This window comes from Sorex araneus, chromosome 4 (genome assembly GCF_027595985.1).
Source record: "Sorex araneus isolate mSorAra2 chromosome 4, mSorAra2.pri, whole genome shotgun sequence".
In the NCBI taxonomy this organism is placed as follows: domain Eukaryota; kingdom Metazoa; phylum Chordata; class Mammalia; order Eulipotyphla; family Soricidae; genus Sorex; species Sorex araneus.
The window spans coordinates 117,021,258-117,033,646 of record NC_073305.1 but is presented as its reverse complement, the minus strand read 5'-3'; the positions used below and the strand labels follow the sequence as shown (position 1 = coordinate 117,033,646).

Here is a 12,389-nt window from a genome sequence, read left to right as displayed (position 1 = left end):
TTGGCTGCTAGCAAGGCAAACTCCCTACCTACCACACTGTCACTCCGGTCCTACTTCAAGGGTTTTTAAATGTGTTCTCATCTTAAAATCTAATAGTAATGCTGTTGTTACTCAGATTTTTATACCTTAATTATAATTCTGTAAATTTGGCATTTTTTTCTTTTAGTACTTTATATAGATTCATCCTTATATTTACTAGTATTCTAAATGCAGTTTTGCTCTTCCATCAGCGAAAATGTGTTCTTCTCCCTAAATTACATGGTTTAGTGACTCTTACAGTAGAAGTCTATGGATTGTAAACTTAGATTTTGCTTATCTGAGTTATTTTTGACCTCGTTCTTCACATTTTTGTTGGTTAAACAATTTTAGGCTGGAAATGATTTTAAGCAGTTTGATGATACTCATTTTCTTTTGTCTTCTGTTGTTAGGCTATGACAAGTATTTTGTATATGACTTTTCTCTCTGCAAAATTCATTTACAGAATTTTACTCAGCATATAGATTTTGTTCTCCTCCTACTACTACTCCCCTCCCTTCTTCTCCTCCCCCTCTTCCTCTTCCTCCTCCCCTCCCCCTCTTCCTCTTCCTCCCCCTCTCCTCCCCATCCTCCTGCTCCCCCTTTTCCTCCTCCTCCCCCTCTCCTCCCCATCCTCCTGCTCCCCCTGTCCTCTCTCTTCCTCTTCTCCTCCTTCTCTTACTCCTCCTCCTCTTTTCCCTCCCCTCCCCCTCCCCCTCCTTCTCCTCCCTTTTGTATTTGGGATATGTTGATTTATTCCAGCCATTCTGGCAATTTTTTTTTTCCTGCATTCAGTGCATCCACATTCTTTCCACCAAGAACCACCATCCCATAACAGACAAATTTACTCTTCAACTACTTTTGTCGATCTTTTTTTTCCAAGTTTACTCTTTCCCATGGGAATGAAACCTTCCTTGAATTTTACTTTGAAGCAGGGGATTCCTCCTTTTTACAGTTGCCCAAGACTATTTTCTTATTTTCTGGCCCACTGCCTGAGTATAGCAGGCCGTCAGAACTAAAGCTCTAGAGCAGACTAGGTCATTTCATTGATATTCCCAGACTTAACAGATGTCTACTTCCCATTCTATTTTATTTCTGACTTCAGAGCATTTTTCTTTCTTGCAGATTCATCAGTTTTGAAATTTACCATTTATTTGTACATATAGGCTTTCAAATATATTTACATTACTATTCCTAGAGGACTTATTTGGATGCAGTTGTTTTTAATCAAAAATTACCTTTCTTTTTCCTGTTACTTGTCTCTCCAGGTGAGCAGTAGGTCTTCCAGTCCTAGTGTCAGAATGATCACTACCTCAGGACCAACGTCAGAAAAGCCAGCTCGAAGTCACCCTTGGACCCCTGATGATGCCACAGGTGACCATTATATTTCCTTGTTATAATTATGCAGTTGAGTTCATCATATGTGTTTTGGTTTCATTTGTGACATTATATCTTTTAAAATGCAGGCAATTAACAGTAACCTTTAAAATGCCTTTTTAAAGGTTAAAAGTGGAGAAGTGGAGACCAGTTGTACTCCATGCTTTTCCTCATATACATCCACATATTTTTTGGGGGGGAGAGGGATGCCAAACTATTTATTTTTACTCAATATTGAGTAATAGGCTAAAACCCAAGATGTTCAGTTAGTTAAGAAATATTATTTTGATGAAAGGTATAATTACCATCATACCTTCTTTTCCATAACTTTAGGTTTGGGATTAAATAAACCTTCCAGTTTCAATATCCATCAACCAGCTATGGTGTTTATAATCATGTTCAGCCTTATTTACCTAAGGCCTTAGTTACGCCATGATAAGATGGAAATAACACCTTCCTCTTAGGAGACTGAAAGATTAAAGGGAGAACAGGTACAAAGTATGACCAATGTAGTTATAATCAGGTAGTGATTTCCCACTACATTATATCCACATATTTTGAAGATTTATTTTTTAAAAATCTATTTCCAGGTAAGAAATTAGCATATTCTTGATACTTCAGTCTGTGATTGTCCATTAAATGATTAATCCTACCAGGTAGCAGTAGTAAAATAATTACTTTTTATTTTGTTTTTGGACAATACTTAGGGCTTACTCCTGGCTCTGGGATCACTCCAGGCAGGCTTATGGCCAAGGGTAAAACCTTGGTTGACTGCATACAAAGCAAATGCCCTACCCACTGTCCTACCTCTCCAGCCCCAAATAAATAACCTTTTAAATAACTAAAACCTGCACAATAGTAAAAATAGTCTTTTTTTAAAATCTCAGTCTTTTGTTTTAAACGTACAAAGTATTATAGAGAAAAAATTTCTAACCACTGATGTTTTGAATAATTTTTAACTGATAAGGAGACTTCATTTCAGTTATGCAAATATTCTGCTCAATACGTTAGAGAGCCTGCTCACCATTATTAAAACTCTCAGCTTGAATCAGCTTTCTAGTGAAAATACTAATATTGAACTCTGCTAGTCTAAAGGTTTCACCATGGGTCAGGAGGAAATTATGTCCCTGGACAATATATAAATACTCAGAATTATACTTCTATAAAAATTATTCATGTGTTATTATAGAGAGAAAGATGATCTCTTAGACCTTGGAAAATTAAACCATTTGGGATTGTATACAAAAATCAATCATATTAATGTGGAAATTCAAAGAAACAATCCAGCTTTCCAAACTAAAATACTTGCTTACAAATATTTAAAGATATTTGGCATGATTTAGTCAATTTCATAATTTAAAAAAATTAACTGAGTCTTGGGTGGTTTTACTCTGTGTCATGTAAGAACTATGTTTAGCCGGGGCTTGTACTCACTAGCTTTAGTAAGTTTAAATTTAGTGATGGCAAAAATTCCTCCCAGTTTCATCCCTAGTGCAGCAATCCTAGTACCGCCCAGAACAGCTCACTGTTGTTAGTCTTAATGTTTCTCTGACTGTGGCCCCCTTCAGCCTTGTTCTTTTCTTGTGTTCCCCCTCTCTCTCTGGCATAATCCTGCTACTGAGCCCTTAATATCATACCTTGGCCTTCCTATTATTCATTTTTTTCACTGTGTTCTCTTTGAGATATCCTGGGGGCTCTATGACTGCTGGTTAAGAAATGCTGTACTAGAACATTCACCATAAATCAGTACATGTGCAGAATACGTTATAATGTTTCTTCATTAGTCTTCAGGTAGTATCAGCTTTTTTGTGTGTGTGAGTTTCTAAACTATTCAGAGACACAATACTCTGACATGGTACCATTTGCCAGACCACAAGTACTTAATGTGGCAAGACCTTTTAGCTTCTTCTTAGACACATCTATACATTTTGTTAACATACTGTTCACATTTACTTGCTGTGTTTTGCTTTCATGTATTCACCCCCTTTTCAACCTGTCTCGTTTTGGTTACCTAAAATACCACACAGTGCCAGTAACTTAAAAATCATACAAGGACTAGGTTGTAATAACAACTAAATATTATCCTTTCCTTGAAATCTGTTATAGATATATAGTCATTTTAAAATAATATGGATTACCACTTAGAAGCTGAGATTGTTATTTATCATTATCATGTTCAGCTTTATACTTTTTCTGAGAAAAGCTGATAGAATAAATTGCAGAAAAAGAAAATGTTTTTGTTTTAGTCTGCTCAAGGAGCAGACTAAAAGTACATGCATCTAGTTAGGACTAGAGAGATAAATCAGTGGGGTAAAGCACATGTTGTATATACAGGATTCAGTCACCAATACCACTTGGTTCCTCTGAGCATCACCAGGAGGAACCCCCAAGCACAGAATTGGGAGTAGCCCCTGAGCGCTGTTGGGTTTTGGTTAATAATCAAAATCTGATTTAAAAAGAGGGAACAGTTCCTGTTTATTTTCTGAGAAAAATACAACCACTGTACATAAAATGTACTCTTATACTTTTATTTATAATGTTGTGGAAATGAAGGAAGACATATACAGAAAAGATACATAGGCCTAGTATAGGGAAAGCAAAGGAGCCAGAAGTCACTGAAGAGTTTCTCCTTTGCAAGTACGTTAGAAATATAAAGTAACTAGGAATAGAAGATATTACTAGTAACTGATTATTCATAAAGTTGGCACATTAAATATAGCAAAATGCTATATAAATTACTTATTATGCAACTTTATTATTAGTTGAAAGAGATCAGTTAGGTAAAATTAGGCACAGTCCTTGATATTTTTGCGAAATAATGAGACTTGGTCTTTCAAATAGCAGAAAAAAGATAGCATGCCATATCAAGGAAACTCAGGGTGAATGAGGTGGTTTTGTAAGTATTATCTGTGCCTGTCCCTCACACACAAAAAAATATCTCACCATTGAGGTGCCTTAATTATTTGAGTAACATAATCCTTGGACTTTTTTCTCCAGAATACTGTAAAACTTGTATTTTTACAATTCTGAAATACATATCAGATAAAGGAAGTATTTTAATAAATTATATATAATATAAAATATTTAAGAAATAGGAGTGGAAATGTTAAATTGAAGAAAAGAATTTAAGTTTCCTAAATTTTCTGCTAAAGTCACACCCCTGTGTGACACCTATCATTTTTAATCTATTTCAGTTTTGTGGAAAGCAAATGATCTTTGAAGTATGGTTTGAAACTGCTTGTTGAGGATAGGGAGATGGCTGATTAGAGTGAGCGAGTGTATTTCTTATTCAGCCTTTTTAGAAGAACTTTGATTTCAAAGCGAAAATAAAACTCTACTAGACAGTACTCTGTTACTTTTTCCATGTTTTTGGTTTTGGGTTTTGTTTCATTTTGGGTTTTTTGACTTTCTGGGTCACACCCAGTGATATTCAGGGGTTGCTTCTGGCTATGCTCTTAGGAATTACTCCTCTTGGTGCTTCGGAGACCTTATGGGATGCTGGGGGTCAAACCTCGTTGGCCTCATGCAAGGCAAACACCCTACCCACTCCACTCTCACTCCTATCCTGTTACTCTTTCTTTATTGTAGCCCAGTGTTTAGTAAACCTGAAATATCAGCGTGACTATTTAATATTAGCCTTTCTTTCTGCTTTTCCATTTGATATTATGATAGTAGTAGTATTAATAGTAATCACCGTTATTATGAACATGTGCCAGCATTATGTTGTTACTTGCAAGCACATTCTCAGTTGCTTTAGAAAGAAGGAAAAAATATCATTCAGCAATAAATTAAGATGACTGCGCCATCAAAATTTTTTTTTATTAGATTGGTTGCAGTGTCTTGTTTTCATGATCTTATTCCTACCACTCTTTTATGGAATTGTTTGTCAAAGAAACAGCTCACTTTGTTTGACTCCTTTATTCAGGAGCAGTGAAAAAACAGGTATGTCCGAAATAGAAAAATTCGTATTCACAGTTGTTTTTTGGAACTATAGTACATAATGTTAATGCTAGAAAGATACCATCTTATGCTCCTCATGAAAGTTTTTATGCTAGTTTTACTTCTGAAATACAAACAAAGCTGAGTAGTTTGATCAAATCAGCCTAATCCACTGACGAGGACATGACATTGAACCACAAATTGCCATTCTGCTCATATGTGTAATATACTCCCATCACTAATATTTTTAATTTTTTGCCATGATTCCCTATTAAAGGGGCAACCTGAGGGCTCCCATTAAAATCCATACAAATTGTAGGTGACCCCTGGAAAAGAATGCCTTTCCTCTTTTTCCTGCTAAAGTATATTGCCAGAACTGACAAAGCCTTGAGAAAAGAAAGATGCGGTAACTGTGGTAATAGTTAAGACTGAATCTAAATTATGAAGGTCCTGTATTTCTGGTTTTTTTGTAATTAAATAATGCCAATGGCAATACTTTTTTTTAATGTGTTTTTACTGTATGGGAGAAAAATGATGCATTTTTTTCTTGCTTTTTTTATAATTATGACATAAAATACATGTTTTAATTCCAGATACCAATGGCTCAGACAACTCTATCCCAATGGCCTATCTAACACTGGATCACCAATTACAGGTAAAGTAGTGCTTTCTCAGTGAATATTTGCTTTTTTTCCTTTTAGAGAATTTAAAGTTTCATTGTGTTCCTATCTGTTACAATATGTATTTATTTTTAATTAAATATAATTAAGTATGCTTTTAATTGGCATTAAATCTCTTATATACTTACCTACTTTTTATTTCTGGGTCACACTTCACTCTGCTCAGGGCTTAGTCCTGGCTCTGTGCTCAGAAGTCACTTCTGGTGGCACTTATGGAACTAGACGAATGTGTTGTTAGGATTGAATCTGGACTGACCACATTCAAGGCAAGTGCCCTACCTACTGTACTCTTTGGCCCAGCCTCTTAAACTTAGAAGTAAATGATTCTTTAATCAGATTTTAAATTGTCAAAATCCAATGTTCTTTCTCTAGCAGTCATTGTAAAATACATCTTTGTTCAAGGCTGCCAAAAATATTTCTGCTCTTTCATGTCAGTACATTTAAGTGTAAAACTCAATACAAACTTAATAGATTTTTCACTTAAACACCATGATTTACAAAGTTGCTCATCATACAGTTTTCGGGGATTCAGTGTTCCAAAACCAATCCCACCACAGTGTGACCTCTCTACTAATGTCCCCAGTTTCTCCGCCTGCCCCCTTAGCAGGCACAAACAAATTTGCTTCATATTTAAGCTTAATAAAGATATTTTTAACACATTGTCATGTAACTGAAAATAGAACTAATACGCTTCAGTGTTTCCTCCAAATATGAAAATATCTTTTGGTATGCTATAGTTTGGCAACGTGAAGTGTAGAACCAGAAGCAAAGAGTACTATAGTCATTGTTCTTTATTACAACAGAAGTGTCAGAACATTAAGTATAAATTTAAGTTTTTTACTGACCTGGACAAAAAAACACTGAAGCTTTCCTTTTTTTTTTTTTTTTTTTTTGCTTTCTGGGTCACACCCAGCGATGCTCAGGGGTTACTCCTGGCTTTGCACTCAGGAGTTACTCCTGGCAGTGCTTGGGGGACCATATGGGATGCCGGGGATCGAACCCGGGTCGGCCGCATGCAAGGCAAACGCCCTACCCGCTGTGCTATCGCTCCGGCCCCTGAAGCTTTCTTGATTTATGATATAGCACTTATAAAATATTCTTGCTATAATGCTTTAATAGTATATCACGATCTGTTTTAACTATTAACTAGGTATTAAAATTATATTTAATTATGTTTGACATTCCTCATTTATTTTCAGCCTCTAGCACCATGCCCAAACTCCAAAGAATCTATGGCAGTGTTTGAACAGCATTGTAAAATGGCACAAGAATACATGAAAGTTCAGACAGAAATTGCTTTGTTATTGCAAAGAAAGTAAGTTATATTTTATGAATAAGGACACAAATATCATTATTTTGAGAGTGAAATATGTTAAGGTACTATATTGTTTGTAGGTATAAAAATGTTATAATATCTAGAATTACTAAGCACTTCCAACTTAGGGATTTGATTTATGTTCACATTTGTTATTAAGCATCTGTAGGCTATTTTTCAGGAAAAACTCAGTTCCTCTACATATTAAATATTAGTACTAAGGAAAATAAAATGTTGCTATATAACCATGTGGTTTCTGCTGTTGGGAATTTTTTCCCTCCCTGGTAGGGAAGGGCGGTGCAGGTGGTGCATACCCGGCAGTTACTCCTGGCTCCGCCCTGTCAGTGCTTGCTGGAATATCTGTGGTACCAGGAATTGAACCCAGATCAGCCACATGCAAGGAAGGCACTCTAACCACTGTACTGTTGCTAGGCTCCATAAACATGTGTTTTATGTTCTCAGAAGTTTTTAATTTAAAAGCTGCTTATATTTTATTTTTTGGTTTTGTTTGGGGCCACACCTTGCAGTGCCCAGGGGTTACTCCTGGCTCTGCAATCAGGCATTACTCTTGGCAGTATTCAGGAGAACATATGGGATGCCGGGATAGAACCCAGGTCGGCTGTGAGTAAGGCAAGCACCCTATCTGCTGTATTGCTCCAGCTCCTATATGTTATTATATTTTTTCCTTTATCATCAATAAAATCATTTAATATACTAATCATTAGTATCTTAGAAATAGTTTCTAAGGTATATTCTTTTTAGGTTTGGATTTAGCAGAATTGGTATTATTAGCGTATTATTGGTATTGGTATTATTATTATTATATTTTGATTCATACTTATTAATGTTTAATGGTTTTGAGAAATTTATACTCAGGTGTTTTTCAAAAAATTATATAGACTGCCTTGATCTCTTTTCTAAAGAAATATAATCCAATTTCCATAATTGATTTTTGCAGTTCTTTTAGCTTTCTTAAGCATGCTCCACATGGAACTTTATACCTATGAAACTGATTTATAATAGTAGTAGAATTCTTTCTGTCAATTTTAATCTACATAAATGCAATTTTTACTTTCCTGAGCAATTTAAAAAGAGTTTCTGAAAAGGGGCTGAGGATGATTTTGTTACAATTTGCTGATAGAATGATTTAAGCAAATTCAGCTTAGTATCTTAAGGTTAAAATAGATAGAAAATTAAATATTGGTGTCTGTAAATTTTAGAACTAATTATGAGGTTTCTAGTGCTTTATATTTTTAAAATACTATTTCTCATTTTACATATTTAATATATCTTTATACTATTATAAAAGAGGAGTTAGTTCTTTACTGCAAAAAATTACAAATTTGGGGAGAGATGAAATTTCTTGACAGTTCTAATGAATCTTAAATATTTTTTTTTCTTTTGGGGTCACACCCAGCAATACACAGGGGTTACTCCTGGCTCATGCACTCAGGAGTTACTCCCGGCGGTGCTCAGGGGACCATATGGGATGCTGGGAATCTATGTTGGATCTATGTCTAAGTTGCCTAACTACAAACCCTGAGTGAAAAATCTATTGTGTATCCATCATCAGCTAGTAAGCCATGAATTCTTCCATCAAGTCTAATACTTTATTGTATGGTATTTGTTTTTAGGCAAGAACTAGTTGCAGAACTGGACCAGGATGAAAAGGACCAGCAGAATACATCTCGTCTGGTACAGGAACATAAAAAGCTTTTAGATGAAAACAAAAGCCTTTCTACTTACTACCAGCAGTGCAAAAAACAACTAGAGGTCATCAGAAGTCAGCAACAGAAACGACAAGGCACTTCATGATTCTCTGGAACTGATGAATTTTGAAATATGCAAAGACTTTTTTTTTAAGAAAAAAACTCTTATATTGACAATTAATGAGTGTTAGCTTTTTGGCGTGTTCTGAATGCCAATTGCCTATATTTGCTGCGTTTGTTTCATCATTTATTTTCCTTTCTTCTGGTGGAAATGCAGTTCACCTGTCTCCTTGCATAACATGGGGGCATCTGTGACTTGAATGAGCAGCAGTTCTCAACTTCAAAACAGACGCAATGAACCATGGTTATATATGCATGCTCATTGTGTGGAGGCTAGTCTAAAATAACAAGGGGTATCAAACTAGCTGCTATGTGCAAACATTGCCTTTTTCTGAGGTGGAACCTCAAGAATTATTTGTTCTTGTATCTCATCTCAAAATAATAATTTTTTTTCTAAAAGATGGTCTATGCCAAGTAAAAAACAGGGTATTATAAATCTAGAATAATTGGTGGTACATTATATAAATGCACGACCTGTAGGGATAGTTCAGAGTGAGGGCTTTGATGCTAACATCCTTGGATCAGTACTGAACTTAGTTCCATTCATAAAATATTTAAAGGTAAGTGATGGCTGCTGTATTTAATGAAAGCATATTTCATTAGATTAAAAGTTGACTGGTAGCATTGAACAAAGTGGAACTCTTTATGGTATAAAGATTTTTAATTCTGTGATTGTGTGTGTGTTAACTCTGTAAAGCTTTTATGACTCAAATATTAATATCTCTTAAATGAAATTAAAAGGTAAATGAGTACGATCCACCTTAATTGATCCTTCCTGTATTGATTATTGGATTTAGTCAATATTTGGAAAACTAAGAAGTATTGGGGTATGGAAATAATTGCGCCAGCTAAAAGACTTGGCCTTAGGTTTTTTTTTTTTAATGTAATATTTTAATATCAAATGACTAAAAGCCTGACAGATCAGAAGTTAGGAAGTTGAATAAGTAAATATAAACTCATCAAGTTGGTAATAGAGTAAATGGTTTTCTTTGCAAGCCCCATCCCAGAATGCCTGCGGCCTTTCAACTCTTTTAAGGGAATTTTAACACTTAAATAGAGAACATTTATATTGTAAACAGTATCTTTGCTACCAACTTTGAAAATAAAAGTAGTGATAAAATTTCATTGAAATAATAGACTATATAAGCTCTATTTTTTCAGTTGGTATTAAACCACATTTTGATACCAGTACAGGTTGACTTTTAAATAAAGATTTCATCAACCTCATTTTTATAGCATTAATATTTTATGAAGAGAAATTTTAAATGAAAGCATTATTGCTGTGACTATTAGAATTATATCGTGATTGTATTGTAGTTTTGCTCTATTTCAGATAAGTAAGTTGATCTAAGAAGTTTATCAAAACTATTCTTAAATTGCTAAAGCAGGTAATTTTTTTCTTCCACTTTCCCTCTTTCCACTGAGTTTTAGAATATGTCCCTTGTATACAAGCAATAAACATAAAATGAACTCAGTCATTTTTAGAATCCTTTGTTAGAAAGTTTGGAGAATAAAATGTCTGCCATCACTTCGCATTTAAAGTAAAAGGAGAATTATCCTTCCCACGTAATTTGATTACTTATCTGAAATTATATTGGTTTAATAGTAAATTAAAATGACACAGCAAAAGTTAGTCTGTACTAAGGAAAAGCAGAACTCATTCAGAGTACCACTGCTTGTTTGTACACCCGTTACTCCAGAGGAGGGACTTAGTGTTTCTAGAGACTTTTCTAGTTTCCCCAAAATATACCTAAGCATGGAAGCTAAGAGTTGACTTCTCCAGTAGGATTTAGAATGATAGATCTCAGACTTTATTCCTAGTTGATAATGTGGCTTTGCTATATCATTATGTAAAGCAAAGTGGTTTTAAAAAAAAAATTGTTATTGTTACTTGTAATCGTGTCATAAAAATATCTAAATAGGTAAATGGAAGAAAATGGTAGTTTTAAGTCACGGTACCAAATGCAAAAGAAAAAAGAAAGAAAGTTCATGAACAGTTGCTTATTTACAATAAATTTTTTTGGAATTTTTAGTATTTCATTTGCCCAGGACACAAGTACAGTTCAGCCATACTTGGTTTTTAAATAATTGCATTGCCAACTCATACTTTTTAAGACCTGATTATTCTTTGTGATGAGCAAGAATAACTAAAATCCACTTGCATCAATGTTTTCACTTACCAAACCTTTAAATAGTTGTTTAAGGGGAGCCAATTTTTTTTATTCTGATTTTACTGTTTATTCGAACTCTTGGTTTTTTGAGTAGAAATTGTAAACAAATTGGTTAAAAGCCCCAGTCCAAAAAATTCAAACACAATCCTGAAAAAAGCCCTAATTGCAATTCTTTTTTTGCCTACAGGGAAAGAAAATAAAGCTATTATCTAATCTAGAGGGAAGTACTCCCCAGCAGTAAAAACAGCATTTTTGAGTCAAATAAAGATCAGTTAAGAATTATTTACCTTATAGCAGCACAACATATTGAAAAGAAATGTTTTAAAGTTGTTTACAAATGTTTGATCTTTTTTTTTTTTTTGCTGAAGTATTATAGAGTTTTGAATGTCTTTTTTCCTCCAAGTTTCTTTCTATTCCTAACTTCACCCTGCCTGTAGCCAGAGACCATAGGCCTTTCCTGTGAAACAATAGTTTCTTTCTGTAAGTGTATGTGTTTTCCACCTTCTCTCTTAAGATAGTAGGAAGCTCTGCTTCTCCCTCTGTTATTGGAACATTTTATGTAAGATGATGCAGAAATCCTTGTGCATACTGTATAATTAAAGGGAGCTTTTTAGATTTATTTTTGTTTGTAATAAAAACCAGATTGTTATTCTAAACTTGTTTACAAAAATGGTGAATGATTTATATCAACAAATGAGCTGTGAGGTGTTCTACTCCTGCAGTGCGCTTGCTTTACACAAACTCTGGATAAAACTGGAAAACTCAGTATTACAATATTCCACACTATTGTAAGAGTGTCAGGGATTTATATATTTATTTATTTAGAGGCTGGGTAATTAACCACTTCACACCTCAGTACCAGTTCAAATCTTTAGTTAAAAATTTGACTTGGGGCACAGAGGGTAGGGTGTTTGCCTTGCACGCAGCCAACCCAGGTTCAATTCCCATCATCCCATGTGGTCTCCTGAGCACCGCCAGGAGTAATTCCTGACTGCAAAGCCAGGAGTAACCCCTGTGCATTGCCAGGTGTGACCCAAAAAGAAAAAAAAAATTTTTTTTGACA

General features: G+C 34.6%; 1 protein-coding gene across 2 annotated transcripts in view; it reads left to right on the top strand.

Moving 5' to 3' along the window:
* Positions 1-12,056, top strand: part of MAP3K7 (mitogen-activated protein kinase kinase kinase 7) — a 58,577-nt gene extending 46,521 nt beyond the window's left edge. Inside the window, exons 14-17 of one of the 2 annotated variants that reach the window (XM_004605670.2) lie at positions 1,284-1,389; positions 5,925-5,986; positions 7,211-7,326; positions 8,961-12,056. In XM_004605670.2, coding sequence (XP_004605727.1) covers positions 1,284-1,389; positions 5,925-5,986; positions 7,211-7,326; positions 8,961-9,141 — 465 coding nt within the window. In that variant the 3' untranslated portion in view covers positions 9,142-12,056. The remainder of the gene's footprint in view (positions 1-1,283; positions 1,390-5,924; positions 5,987-7,210; positions 7,327-8,960) is intronic. The other variant, XM_004605671.3, reaches the window with a different exon arrangement.
* Positions 12,057-12,389: the final 333 nt, after the last annotated feature.